Here is a 15824-nt window from a genome sequence, read left to right as displayed (position 1 = left end):
ATGTAAATTTACACCAGCAGCATGATGGAAAACCATCTCAGGAGGTTGTCGTAAAGAGTGACCCTGCAAGGTCTCCTGTCTTTAGATGTGAGAGGGCTGCAGAGTTCAATGGCTTAAAAGTTTGTTTTTGTGCATAGTAAGGATAAGTGTTAAATACACAATTAATGTTAATCAGGAAGAAAAACACAAAAACCTGCATATTCCCCACCAACTGACAGACTACTACTATCACCTAGTGGTCAAGTTGATCAACTACCGTGCATTGTCTCATTTTCCAAGTTAGTCACTTGATATGCGGTAAAGGGGGATGCCCTGAATGGTGAGGGGCCTCCATAAAGAATCTGATCCCGTTTTACTCTGTAAAGTCTGAAAACCAGACAGGATGAGTGAAACTGGAGCAATTCGTAAAAGGTCGACAATGTGATAGTCACATCTTTCAAGAAAACGGGAAACTGAGAAAAGCTGAATGGCAAGAAAACGTTGAGAGGAAACCTATGACCTAATTTGTGCTCATGACGAGAGCAGAAAACTGAAGTGTAAAAAGTCAAGACAGATCTGCTGAGTGGCTGCTGGTAAATTATTAAACTTAAGGTTGGACTTACTTGGAGAAGCGCTCTGCGATGGCGGTGTTTTTACCCCGGGCAGAGACGATTGACAGCTCTTTGGCGGTGACCCTGAGCGACTGGGATGCCCACTGCCTGCGGCTGAACGGTGCAACGGAGGCCATGTTTGCTGTAGGTCTGAGTGATCGGTCTGCCTGTCAGCTTTCCAGGAACACAAGTCGTACCTCTGAGAGGAGGGGACACAAATAGAAGGAGCACCTTCAGCCAATTAAACACTGAGCTAAGGCAAACGAGCGCGTCGTCTGGTGCCAGCTTTGCTTCCTTTCGCCACTCTAAATCAAGCTCAGAGGAACACCCTTCCTGTGCATTCAAATTTTTATGACACTCATCTCATGGTGCTAAAAACAGTCTGGGTCTGAGCATTTAAATACAGGCTTTTATATCAAGGGAAGCAGTTTGTTCATGTGTAAAACTTCACACAGAATCAATACATTTTGTCACACTGCACAGCTGGTCCATGTTACCACTGCAGCACGGAGCGGCCTCTGCATCTGAGTCAGAAAGTCAATAGACCGCGTCACACAGCCATTGACCATCTGTTCCCTGCTCTGACTGAACGCCAGGGGCGACTACCAGCAGACAAAAAACAACCGATACGCCTGCAATACAAAAAAAACAAAAAAAAACAAAAAAAAAAACCCTCTTGTACACACGCTCCCTTTCACAGGAAACACAGACACACACGTCTATACCTGCTTGCCTCTTCTGCAACATCACAGCCTGAAGGCCGTGGGCATGTGACTGCATGCAGCCGTAACGGCACCTCACCGCTAATAACAGTCATCCGAGAGAGCTATCCATGCTCTGGATGAATGAAAGAATGAGACTGGTGACGCAGCCCCCTTGGGGGTCTCTACATCACTCAACAGGTGGACTATAGTGGGATGTTGCCACATTAGGAAAGGTTTGTGCATTACTGCAACACTGTTGAGTGTAACTGGAACTGTTAAGCAACACCCAAAGAAACCTGGGATTTGTATATAAACACTAAGGGACACTAGGCTCAACTCACTATAAAAGAAATTAGAGGTAAATGGTACCACCTTTACAGACAGACACAAACAACCTGCCCGAAACCACATTATGAACCAGTATAAATACATAAATTCACGAGATGTTCATACCAAATTTGTTTTACAAGTTCCAAGTGAAAGAAAACTGAAGGCCCTTTTCAGTTGTAGACGCATTTATATAAGTGAAGACAGGAGTTAGTGCGACTCCATCACTGTCCTCCTGCTGCTACAACTGGTGCAGGTGCTCCAAGATGCAACAATGGGATGTGGGTAATTATCATTTTCATTCCCAAATCAGCTTAGACTTAAAAACCTGTCGGAATTCAGCAGTGACTGCTTGGGTCATGCCTGGCCCATCCCATAATACTGATACAGCGTGCATCGTTTCCAATCATCCAAAAACCCATTCAGGTTCAAACCATCAAACTTGTGACATCATTACCAAAACATGAGTCACCTGTTGCTTCTTATTTAGAATCACTTGTTTCATTTCCCCAGTCATTATAAACTAAGAACTTTCCTACATTTAATGATTCAATGATTCAGATCTTATGCTAATATTAACAAATAATTAGATTAATAATTAAACCAAAATTTAAAAAAATGTCACATAAATGAAATGAATAAATGTAGGGCAGCTTAAATATGGCAAAAACCCACCAATCACATTGATTTTGGTCAATATTAAAATAACAGTAATGAAAAAAAAAAAAAAAAAAAAAAAAGGAGCTTTATTAAACTGACAAAAGAAAAAAAAAATATTGATGATTAAGTGAATTTCCAGTAACTTTGATTATAATTCTCTGATCTAACCTTGACACAGTCTGGTGTGAGGCGATTTAGACTTCTGAACGAATACACTGAAACAATTCCACAGCACTACATTAAAAAGTCAGAAAAGTGAGGGCGACTATCAACCTGATTTAATTCAATTTTATTTATACAGCACTAAATCACAACAACAGTCACCTCAAGGTGCTTTATACTGTAATGTAGACCCAACAATAACAGGGTCGACCTTATTATGATGTCTTTAAATGTCATGTTTTGCCCAGCAGTGACTCGAAAACTCAAAGACACCCAACAAAACAGTCCAAAAGCAGCATCCCGCCACCCTACTGAGGTGATAACAGTCAAATGTTAAACCACTGGATTTAGTCTAGCCTGATGCTGCAGTCACGTCATGTGATCACAGCGCTCCCTGCTAAAATACAAATGAGGGGCGATAGCGACTCCAGAGCGTTTCAGGTCACCACTGCTGCTGCCAGATGACAAACAAAGCAGCTTGTAAAACAGAGGCGGCCCATGCAAAGCTGAACTTTAGCAATAAAAACAGTTGAGAACAAAAAAAAAGAACAGAGTTAAACTGAGGTGAAAATAAGAGGGGGGCCAGATGTCTGACCTTAAACTTCACAAGTACAAAGACCACAGTGATGCTCGCCTTTAAATTTGATACAGAAAGTTGACACAGTTTAATCTGCCATTTTCCTTCCTAATCACTGAAATTGTAGAAAACTTCAGAACAAAAAAAGTTTTAAAATAAAACCACCAACCTGTGACTGTCTGCGTTTTGACTCAGCTGTTTCAGAAGCCCACTGCTTGAAAATTTCCTTCTCTTTTCACTTCCCAGCTGCTTTCATTCGTGCTTTTGAAAAGAAAGGGAAGTAGGAGGAGACTAACCACTCCTATTTAACTCCTCTCAGCCAATAAGAAGCAAGATTCACTTCCACCTGGCAGGTATGAGCTTCCCCTCCCCTGCTGATCAACAGCACTGTGTCAATGGCAGTATAAAGCAAACTGAAGGTATGTGAAACCAGCAAGGCTGTGGGTCGAACGACAAGGCAGACAAGCTAGAGGGAGGAGGAGGGGGAGGAGGAGGGGGGGGATTCCCACACTGGATTCCTGGAATCTGAGTGACTCCTGGCTGCCCACTTTCTCACAAGGTCAAGACATTAGAGGATGTGACTCATTCACATTACTCGCTGACTTCACCGAGGAGGAAAAGGAGTATGGAATGAAAAAAAGGAAGAGATGCATCAAAATAATAAAACGAAAAGGAGAAAGAAAAACAAACTAACATGAGTAGAAATGTTGTTTGGGAAGAAAACGATCTGCGTCTGCATCCAGCTGTCAGTCCAAGCAGCAACACCAATAACAAATAACTAAAGCTTGAACACAAACAGGAGCTGTGCACAGAGCAGCAGTGAGGCTGGAAAAGGCAGAAGACGCCTTTAATCTTCCTTCTGTAGATCTGGAGGTTTTAACACAGCAGTCTGTGGAAGCTGACTCACTTCTGCAGCCAGCCTCTGGTGGCCGTTTGAGGAACTGCAATTTCGGGTCTAGAGGATGGTTTAAAGAACTTTAGATTCAGGGAGTCTGAATGAGTGAAGACTTTGGGCTCTTCATCTTCCTCTACATGGTTTTTTGAATATTTTAGGGTTTTGGTAATACTAAGGGAGACTGTTGCCATTGGTGATTGCAACTGCTTTTTTTGCAGCAGGGGTTAATTTTTTGACACACTTGGTGTATATTGGAACCATTACTGGACGACCATTTTCATTATGGATTAATCTGCAATTGTAAACCAATTTATAATCTGTTTCTTCTCTAAAGTTTACAACAAAAAGTTCATCGAGACTTATTTTTGTCTGAGCATTGATCAATAAACAAAGATTGTCACGTTACTTTACATTTCCACTGAATTCATGACATCCTTTAAACTAATGTTTTCCAGCTTTGTTTGAAAAACGTGATTAGGAGACCTATTAGGGAGTAGAACATTACACAGAGGCCCTCTGGGATGATTAAACTTCATCCTCGTGGTGTCCCTAAAGACTTCCAGCTCCATCAGTGTCACTTCCTAACAGTGGGGCTAATCCCAAACACATGACGGATGTGGGTCTGACTTTGTCTTACCTTAGAAATTCCCAACAACTCCTGCATGTACGATTCTAGAGAAATTCAAAAGGTTACAAAGCTACTTTGATTTTCACCTGCTGAGACAGAAAACAATAGAATAATAATGACTTTAACATGCACGCAAACTTTCATTTTCAATTCACAGCACTAACAATGAAACAAGAAGATAAGGAAGTTATTTCAGGGAAGTCTCACTTCAACAAAATCCGTTTAGAACAATTGATCGCTGTCAGTTTTCCTATTTTACCTCTAAATAAACTCCAGCCTGCAGGCGAATGAAGGCCCTCGAGTGTATTCAATCATTTACCACTTTTAATTTTCTTCACCAGGAAGCTCAGAGCAGAGCCACAGATCCATTTCTCTCCAGCTTGTTCTACTTACAGTAACTCACTAAACTTTCCCAACACTGACAAACACAGCTGCTGTGAAGAAATGAAACCTCACTAATGGTATAAAACTGTAAACATGCACACACACACAAAATCACAACTGCAAAGCAACCACAACACAGAAATGATGCATAAGTTGGGTATTTAAATTGCTACTCTGTCCTCAAAATGTTGAGGAGCCCTGCTCTTGGTAAATGTGGGCTAAAAAGAAAAGCATTTAGTCTTTATTCTTACTAACACATGCCCATGCAACTGGTGTTTGTGCTGCTGGCAAACTGGTAATTAAAAATTAACCCATTTTTATGGCTTCCCTGCAATGCTGTATTCGGTTATCAAGTTGCCTAGATACTTCTTTACATCACATTATACGGACAAGAAACTGGAAAGACGAAAGGACTAGAAGACCTGGCGGTAGAATGAGGAAGCGCAGGTACTTATTCAAAGAAAGAGGTCAGCAAAGAAAATGTGGGAAAGGCCGGGAGATGAAAGCTTTAGACAGAAGTAGCTGAAGCTGAGCTAAGAAGAAAGGTGTAATAATTTAAACAACAAAAATAAAATTACATCAAAGCACTTTTTAAAAACTTCCAAAACGTCCATACAGGAAAGAACACGTGGCTCACCTGCAGTGAGGTTACTAAGCCTGAATCATTGCAGACTTTGTTAAGTCACTCGATGTTGTAAACTTGGAAGGGTCATGCAAACAAAGAGTGACAGTCTTTGGGATCTTACCACAAAAACCACACACCTCATCGTAAACTGATGTTTTCTTCCATCCCAGCGTCAATGCAAAACATTGAAGAGTCATGAAAAAACATTGCACTTTTTGCATCACAACATATCTCTCCAACCTCTAAATGTAGACTTTTTCATCATTTAACAGTGAAAATTATGAACTTTGTGTGCATGGGTATGATGCAGTACATATGGGAGCAGACAGAAGAAATATCTCGTCCAGGTGAGGAAAAAAAAAAAGTGAAAAATTCATGCCCAAACACAAATCGTTGTAGTGAAACTGCACTGTTTCTCCTGGCTAATACCAGAAAATTTTGACAAGTTTTTCCACAATAAAAGATTTTGTAAGACTAATGCGACACAAAATTACGTAAAGACATTGTTCTTAAAACTCTGAATCATTTGCCAGACAAGACAAGAGATCCAAAGACAACATCATGGACCGTATTGCCATTTCTGATAAAATGCCTCTCTAATTATCAACAGCAGACCCACAGAGCAGATTTAAGTCTGTCTGTGCTCAGTAACGCTCGATACCTTTACCTCACTGAGCACAGACGCAATCACAGAAATGTCAGTGTCAGCAGACACACACTCCTCTTCAGATATGAAACCATCGCACAGATCAGCGTCTGTGTTGTGACTCAGCGTGTCATTAGGAAAGAGAAAAGATGACTGCCGTCTTTTATTAATCAGAAACCAGTTTAAACGCGTCACAAGACACAGACGTCCTCCCAGATGAGGATCCTGTCTGATCCAGCTTCAGTTTGTCATTTATCCTGATGATCTGATCATCGATGAGCCTCCTGTCACTACTGCTTTATTCAGATTGCTGCAATCAGGGAGGAAGAAACCTCCCCTTCCCATCATGTTATAATATCTACAGCCTCAATAGGACTTAGCAGGGCAATTTTTCCCCACAGGGTCACATGAGAAACTGGGACTGCTGTGAAGTCTGCACCAGTACCCTGAACTCAATTCTGCTCAGTGTTGATTTTATTTCTTTACAAAAGGTTGCTGGTGCAGCCCTCCCCACAGTCGAGTAGATGTTACACATTAAAACAACCTTTTTCATGACATGAGAAAAACCATAAACAGCAGCCTGATGTTTCACTGGCTCTGGAGGAACTTTGTAGAGACTGAAAATATCCTTTTATGCAATTTATGCCGAGAAATCAAACCAAACTGACAGCGCTTTGTAATTGCGCCACATTCGAGCTAACTGAAATATTTTCCACATGTTCGCTTCAGTTTATTATTCCAAAAAAAACAAAAAAAAACAACTGTGTTCTTTATCACATTGATCATTGTTTTATAGTCCAAACATTAGGAAACATCTTTACAAAACCCTGTTTGGGTGCAATCAGATTGTCACAAAATCTTATGTTAATATCAATTTCATATGATACAAATCTGTTTCCATAGATTTGTTTATTCTGAGTTTATTTTATCACCTCTGAAATAATGTTTTGTGTTGCTATCGCTCTTTTGAGTTTATTAATTTTTAACTGGACAGGTGAAGCTGATTTAAGACAATTTGACATGAAAAGGAGGACACACAATTTTAAAAATCCTGAATGTGTGTTTTTATCTCATTATCATCATTAACTGATAGTTATCATTAAGAATACAGAAGCTAGAATATTTTTAAATTCCACTGTCACGTGTCCTGGTGTCACGAGGAGCTATGGATATGGTTCACATCCAGCAGATAATATCTAGAACCACATAAGCCAATCTCCTGGTCGACCCGACCTAACATTTCCCACAACACCAGCTGGTTAGCTTAGGTAAGACAGGTTGTCTTCCCAGGACCTTGAAACAGGTACAGCTCAGGTGAAAACTGACTCACAGGTCTGTCTGGACATGAAGCAGCTCGGTGTTTCAGTCCTGTTTACGCACGTTTCCTGCTGACTCATTTGCTTCGTCTGCACTATTTTTTTTTCTCTTTGTAATTTCTCACACTCACCTGAGATTCTACGGGAACTCTTTTCAGGAACTCACTCTCACCTGAGCCTCAGGGACCGCTCACATTTCACAAAAGGCGCAACAAAGCTTCAATTAACCCAGTTTTCATCCGCGCTAATTGGCTGAATAGTATCGTTCCGCCAGACAGCGGACTGATATCTGGATCAAGCTGTTCTGAGGTTATAATAATAATAATAATACAAGTTATTACCAGAAAGATAAATAAATAAATATACAATATAGCAAGAAAAATAAGAACACAGTCAGTAGCTGTAATACTTTTAGAAGATTAAATTAAGTCACAACACCTCTCTTAATGTAAAGACAATATTAACATAACTTGTTAATACCTCAAATGAGCAGCAGACTTGAACAAAGGCGCCTTCTTCTTTTTCTTTTTCTTTCTTTTTTTTTTACCTTGTTCACTACCTGAAGTGTCGTTTGTGTGATTCTTTTCAAAATAAAGTTCTCTTTTTAATCATCACAACACGAAACTTATAGTTTAGCCCAGCAGGTGGCAGTAATGTTAATTATTTATGCAATGTTCCTACTTCGCCACTAGATGGCACACGAAAACCACTATTACACACTTCGAGCTATTTCCACCTTAGACCATGAATGGCCTGCATGGCTGTGTCATTCCACATATCTGGCAACCTACCTACATACTTATATAAGTGTGACTTCAGAAGCTCTACTGTCCGCGGCTATTTTTAGTCTGTTTGTTCTGGTACATTCACACATTGAGCATTCACAGTGACACAGGTATGCAGGAACACTTTCAAATGAACAGACAAGCAGACCGTCCAACAGTTTCTGGCCAATTATAAATGGAAAGCCAACTATTTTTAATCAGAAAGTTTTACTACTAATCTCCACACGATGCAATAAAAACAATCAGCACAATTAGCTGCAAATAAGTTAAGAACCAGATCAAATGGGTCTTTTAGGGACTCTTTGTGTTCTATTTGTGTTGGAAGGAGACGTGTGGGGTTCTCAGTGAACTGTGAGAGGATGTCAACAAACAAACAAACAACACTATGTCAAAAAAACTTAAAATAAACTAAGTTGGATATAAGGATCTTTCTCTCTAACGCTAAAGAGGTTGAGTTTGTGCCTGAAGAGCCCTACTTCAGCTCACGGCTCTCACTTGGCCACTTTGAATGGTGTCAGCAACACCTTGGCCTTTCTTCATGTGAAAAACTGATCAGGAATGTTAATGAAGACTTGCTATTCTTTGATAAAGAATAGACTTCCTGTAGCTACTTTGGCACTTAAACCACATCTGAAGCCTGAGTACAACTCCTGGAGCCGTTTCTCAGAAGGCTTGAATCAATGTGTGCTTTTGCTAATGAAGTAATTTCTAGAGGCGGTGTCCTACCACCTGTTGTGCCTGATCCTTTGATCCCATCATCCCTTTATTTTCATCATCCCCCTCCCTTCCTCCCTACCCGTTTAAATGCCATAGTCAGTACGGTGTGGCTCACCTTTCCCTGTCTGGCACCCTGGTAGGAATGAGGACAGCAGGATGATGAATCTATGATGTGACAAAAACACTGGGTAAATACATCCCAGTCACAATGTTAATGAGTACGGGTAAACAAACCCCTTCAGAGTGGACATATTAGACAAAGGATGTTTAATATGGAGCTGCCAGGCAGGAGGAAAAGAGGAAAACCACAGAGAAGATTTATGGATGTAGTGAAGGAGGAGAGGCAGAGGTCCACAGAAAATGAGCAGCAAACAATGGATAGGTGATGTTGCTGTGTCACACTTCATCTTTAGCTGATATCGCTTTAAAATGACATCTCTGAAACAAGGATGTCTCATTTTATTAAACATTCAAGTACAGAACAGTGTTTCCATCACAAGAAACGAAGGACAGACATCCAGCCCCCATCAACATGTGAATGAGGAAGAAAAGAAAGCTGAGTCATTTGTCGCTGATGACCTCGTCGGCGGGGGTTGGGTTGTAGCTCCACCTTGGCTGTGATTGGAGGGAATCATGGGTGGAATCTACATATGGCTTTAATTTAAAGTTTTGGTGTTCGCCTTTGTTCCAGGGTGCAGAGGCTGTGGCTAGCATGTACAGAAAGTCAGTGTGTTGCATGATTTGATTCACAGCAGCCTGCGATGGATTCCTGACTGTGGGCTGTGCTGCAAAGTGTCCTTGGCAGCGTCTCGACATTGGGTTTGGATTAGGTTTTATTTGTTTTTCGCTCATTTGTTGAGATGAAATGACCACACACTTGCCCTTGTTAGATACTTTCTTCTTGTTAAACGTTTACCTTTAGCCTCCCCATTAGTCTGGACACTGTATGTGGCAGACACGTGGCTCACCTTGTGTGTTTTGACCTCTTTCTGAACCCATTTTTAGTTGTTTAGCTTAGTTTTATATCTTATTATTTATTTAATGAATCACAACTCCTCTTGTAAACATCAGATATTGTAAGATAAGGTTTAAAAGCCTCTGTTGCTTCAGCTACCTCTTTAGCTGCAGAGCACTTAGAGTTACCAGCTGTTGCATGTGAATGTGTAACACCCATGTGGTGTTCATATTTGGGTGTCAGCCAGTGTCGAGGGTCTGGTGTTTTTTGTTTTTTTTAATCAATGAAGCCAAAAAATGTATTTGGAAATCTTTAGCAGATGTTTATCCCAATTCCAAGAACTACTGACGCCATATATGGTTCATATTTGACATTTACTGGTATTACAGCCTATTTATGAACAAAAGCATTTTTTGTTTCGTTTTTTTTCTCATAAAATAAGAAAAAAAGAAGAAAAAAAGTCATAAAAACACTAAAACAAGGAAGCTAAGTTTCTGATCACTACTGATCCTTACTTCTTCATCCTTAGTGTATAGTTCATCTCTTTCTTTTCTTCTTCTGACTGGATTTAAGGTAGAATTTAGATCCAGGAACATCTCCAGGGATTTTCCAGATGACTGTTCAGTTTCACCATTTGTTGACATCCATATTTGTCCCATTGCTGGCTGCTGATGTGTCTTTGAAGCTGACTAATGGCAAGTCTTATCCTCGCCTTCAAATTCACTGTAGCCTCTGAACTGCTGTTGTTAGGCCGCATACTGAAGATTGCAGTAGCCTCAGTCTGAGTTTGCTCCACATCATCTCTTCCTGTCTGCATGGTCCAGTAAGGACAAAAGTCCTCATGTTCTCAAATCTCTTCTTCATCTCTTGAATCTTGTCTCTAATTTAAAATAACTGAGGTTCTCTGAGCAGCGAATCTAACAGACAAAGCTATGTTCTAGTTGCAGCTGGGATATAGCTGCAAATAGACAAGAGGAAAAATGTTTGGGAATGTGGAAGGACGCGGATGTGAGAGCGTCAAATGTACCATTCTTACACGTATAGGGTAGTGTTATAGCATGCAGGCAATAATAATAATAACAATAATGAGGCACACAAATTAAACAAAACAAAACATGAAGGAATATCATCTGTGGATGAAGCTCTGTTCAGCAGGATTTCACTCAAAGTAATAAAAACAAACACAAAAACGTCATTTTGGTGAAAACATTTCTGAAGCGAATAAGAAAGTTACATTTGGACCTGCTGCTTGACATTTGGCGGTGTGTGTGTGTGTGTGTGTGTGTGTGTGTGTGTGTGTGTGTGTGTGTGTGTGTGTGTGTGTGCGCGCGCGCTATCCGTGACGTAAATACAGCTGATGTAAATGAATTGTTGACACTGGCATCCACACAGCAGGGGGCGCTGTAAAAAGGAGCTTAGCAGTGACCTTGAACGGTTTCCTGTGCACAATTAATTTGGATAAAAAGATGGTAGTAATAGTCACCAAAGCAGAATTTTGAACCTTAACCGTTTTATTTTCTCATTTCTAAAAATAGTAATTTATTCAATACAATTCAGCGGGCTGTGCACTGAAGTTAGAGGATAGAAATAAAGTATCTATCATATCGCACTAGTATTGGTCCGATACGAATACCAATGCTGTTCAATATTTGTATCAATCGGCCGCCTCTAAACCACACGATCAAATAATAGGTCAGTAAGTCCACTTTACACGAGTTTATCAGCCACAGACTTTAGAAGAAAATAGTTAAACAGACTCACTGTGCTATATAAAGGCAACTGACAGACTTTTTTCATGGTGATGCACTTTCATTGTCTCATTAAACAAGAAGAATTAACTGAATTATGCAGAATATGTATTTTCTATTTCCTCATTTGGAGAGAAAATGTGGCAGAGCATCATACTGGTGAGTTTCAGTACCTCATAAAAGTCCTCTGTGCTCCCAACATTGTTTTTTTCCTTAGGATATCTTTTAAGGCTAAAGGACTTTCGTAAATAACATCTTTGCCAAGATCTAGTCGTAACATTATGGGGAAATTCCTAGAAAACATCATATTTCTGGGAACGCTTTAGAATTCTATCACAAGGAGTTACGCTTAATATTGGAGGCATTATGAGTACACAGGGCTAAGGTTTATTGGGGATCCATACTGATAACAGCAGCTTTTAAGGTATTTATAAAGAGCTGGGATAGTTTTTGAGATAATGACGCTTCTTATTGTTTCCTTATCTGCCTCATGCATGCCTACACTGTGGCCCAGCTGTGCTTTGTGAGTCTTTTTACCCAGCTCCCTCTCTGTGTTTACTTGCCTTTGTTTGTGTGTAGATCCCCAAAGACATGACCCTCTCCAGTTTCAGCACACTTGCAAACCTCTGGGTCATCATTTAGTACACCATCTGCACCACACCACGCCTGGCCATTCAGTCCTCGCCAGATAATCAACTAAACTTCTGTGATAAAAGCAGACAGGATCACATCCACTGTTTTCTTTAGTTGTGTTTTTTTCCACACTCTGTTTCTCTTGTGAACTTCATAGCCTGCAAGCTAGCTAGAATGAAATCTTAAAATGATGTTTTCTAATAAATGTCCTTGGAATTTAAGATTTAAATCATGGTAAAGATAAAACAAATATTGTAGTTGCTATTGGATGCAGATATCCACTCCTTGAAGTCTTCCCCAGAAATCTCTGCAGATGACCCAACATTTGCACAATGACACTCTAATCTCCAGTTATTGATTAAAGAGTTTAGCTTTGGTTTACCTGCCTCAGCAGAATCTCTTGTTTTACTGTATATCTTCTTTTGCAATGTGTCCAAATGAAGTATTAATTCTGACAGTTTTATTTTGGGTTTTGCTTCTCTTTGTCCATCTTCCTTTTTTTGAGTTTCTGCCTTTGTCTTCTCACTACTGTGATTTCCTGATGGTTTTCTCATGTTCATTAGTTTCACCTGTGCAGCTGTGTTGCTTCCAGTGTCGCTTTTTACTCTGTATTGTTCACCTAACATCTTCATATTCTCCTTCAGTATAGTTTTTTATTTCTTTGTAAAATCAGCTGCTCTGCCTGTGCCCTTACCAATAATTGTTAAACAGAGCTGGAGCCCATCCCACTGGGTGAGAGGTGAAGTGCACCCTGAACAGGTCACCAATCCATCACAGGGTTTTTTTTCCCTATAGCCAAAAAAAAGAAGATAAAACTGTGGGAGGCAAAAGTGGGATGAAGGTTAATGGGACAAAGGTAAGAGGGTCTTTAAAAATTAACACTATCTATGGGACAAAGGTGAGGGAGTCCAGCACTAGCGTGGGTGAGATGACAGACCCAAACTCCAGTTTAACTCTTAAAGTCCAAGGCTTTCTTTCTCACATCTGGAGCAGAGACGTGTAATCCTGTTCACCAGTCCAGGGTAGAATCTGAAAAGCAGATATTGACAGTTTTACATCTATCCTCTTTACAACTCTGAGTGAATGGACGTTGATGTTACTGCACCTGCAAGATCTTTAATGAAACATAAGTGAAACACAACATGATTTATCCATTTAAGTCTGTCGTCATGGCACATAGCCTGAACCCAGGACAGAGGCCTCCGGGGCGGAAGGGGTTAAATAATCTAAAAACACAGAAACGTCACTACTTGTTGGTTCAACGCATGCTTGATTTGAGACACAGACACAAACAGAACAGAACACATAGTTTTTATTGACAATGACGCACTTGGTGTACTGTTTGTAAGAGAAATGATGAAATCAAATCAAGCATAAACACCCGATCGATCACATTTTGTGTATGCTCAGGCTAAGATGTCCACGTTTTGAGGTCGGTTTAAAGTTTCAAGGTGATGTCTGTCCAAATGTCACACAGATCCAACCCATTCTCACTCTCAGCTCCTCACCTCCTATCCCATCAACAACTCTCAGCATTCAACACCTAATTTAATGGCTGATCTAAACAACCAGCAACAGAAGGGGTGGATTAACAAATAAGTGGGGGAAAGCTGATGCTTAAGTGGCTACACTTTGTCTTAAAATGGGGCTCCTGACCACGTGTCAGTATGTGACGAGCTGTGAGTGAAAACATGGTGGCAGATTTAGCTTATACCGTAGCTTGAAGTGAAATGTAACTTTTGTTTGTTTGTTTTAATACCTTTTATATGCTGTCTTGTTGCCCTTGACAACAGGTTGTGCTGCTCGGGTTAAATGTGCCATACTCACAAATGTTAGGATCCATAAAACAGGATATCTAACCAGATGGCTGGCATCACCTTGTTCTCCAGTAACACGAATGTTGGAATGTTGGAGTTTTGCATATTAAACACATATGTAGGACTGCTTTCTTGCATTTGTGCAATATCTCTAAATTAGAAACATCCTGCCTCAGAGTGATGCTGAAAAACTAGTTCATTCATTTATTACTTCTAGGCTGGACTAGAAGAATTCAAGCTGTCCTAAAAACTCCTTGAAAAGCCTTCAGTTGATCCTAAATGCTGCAGCAACATCACTGACAGGGACTAAGAGAAAGTGTGTATTTTTCGCAAACTGGCGAACTCTCCTCTTATATCCAGAATTTTACAACTGTCACGGGCCACCGGGGCAGACCGTGTGGAGTGAGTGGAGGACCCAAGAGCAAACAGAGGTGAGGACACAAAAACCGGACTTAACAGAAGGCGAGCCTTTATTTAGGGCCGAAAACTTAAGGAACAAGGCAGCAAAGCAACTGAGGGAAAACCTGAACATAGACTGGGAAAACTATGGCTAAACAAAGTACAAACTAGGACTAGTTAAGGCTGGGAAACTATGACAAGGGGTAGGGGAGATAACACAGACGACGCGACACAGACTGTAAGAAACACAGAGACTAAATACACATGAGGGATGATCAGGGGAAGTGGCCACACATGGGAACGCAGCTGACACACATGAACTTAACGACAGGACAGGAGGAGTGAGCTGAATACACAGACAGTGAATGCAGGCCTTCAAAGTAAAACAGGAAACATGAGACATGAACCGGGGAGACGTAGTACAGGGGGAGGTGACATAACTGACAGCATGAACTTGACAGTACAAGACACACAGACATAAACACACGAAGGGCAAGGGAGACGTAATGCAAGGGTGACATAATTACAAAAAGGGCTGGACTACCTTAAAGAACCTAAATAATCAATAAACATCAAAATAGGTTAAGCATAACACACTGGGTCACACGACCCAGGACCATGACAACAACGTCCTGAATAATCAGGCCCCATCTTATCTTAAAGATGTTACAGTACCATATCACCTGAATAGAGTACTTCACTATCGGTAGCTTTCAGGCCCCTTTCAGGCCCCTCTGTTATGGAATAAACTCCAAGTTTGGGTTCAGGTGACAGACACCCTCTCTGCTTTTAAGAGCATGTTCAAAACTTCACTTTTTGATAAAGCATATAGCTAAGGCTGGATCAGGCGACCGTGAATCCTCTCTGAAGCTTGATTTAGATTACTGCGGGACATCTTAATCCTAACTTACATCATAACCAGAAACTCATTTTCTCATTGTGCAGTGGGTCAACCTAACTTGTAGTTACATTTCTTATAAAGTAGATTTCCAGCAGAAACATAATTCACACATGAGTGACGGTGCAAGAGGCATAAGTTGCTGGAGGGTTCCCATGATGCATAGTGTTTCTTCCCCTCACCCCCAACCAGTCACAGAGGATAGCTGACTAGCTGAGCTTGATTCTGCTGGAAGTTTCTTCCCATTAAAAGGGAATTTTTGCTCATAGGGGGTTCTCTGATTGTTGGGGGTTCCTCTGTATTATGGCAGGGGATTTACCCCCTTGAACCCACTGTTATTGTGATTTGATGCAAAAGC

General features: G+C 40.6%; 1 protein-coding gene across 2 annotated transcripts in view; it reads right to left on the bottom strand.

Annotated features, from left to right (window-relative positions):
• Positions 1-7735, bottom strand: part of lima1a (LIM domain and actin binding 1a) — a 28176-nt gene extending 20441 nt beyond the window's left edge. Inside the window, exons 1-2 of one of the 2 annotated variants that reach the window (XM_085259462.1) lie at positions 7646-7735; positions 603-789 (exon numbers count right to left, since the gene is read on the bottom strand). In XM_085259462.1, coding sequence (XP_085115588.1) covers positions 603-727 — 125 coding nt within the window. In that variant the 5' untranslated portion in view covers positions 728-789; positions 7646-7735. Of the gene's footprint in view, positions 1-602; positions 790-3189; positions 3411-7645 lie in introns of those variants that run through there. The other variant, XM_085259461.1, reaches the window with a different exon arrangement.
• Between the last annotated feature and the right edge of the window lie 8089 nt (positions 7736-15824).

Source organism: Mchenga conophoros, linkage group LG20, assembly GCF_057382185.1.
Source record: "Mchenga conophoros isolate Kocher_MC1m ecotype Shallow Benthic linkage group LG20, M_conophoros_male_GT1.1, whole genome shotgun sequence".
NCBI lineage: Eukaryota > Metazoa > Chordata > Actinopteri > Cichliformes > Cichlidae > Mchenga > Mchenga conophoros.
The sequence above is the reverse complement of the archived record's forward strand: the minus strand, read 5'-3'. Positions and strand labels throughout refer to the sequence as shown.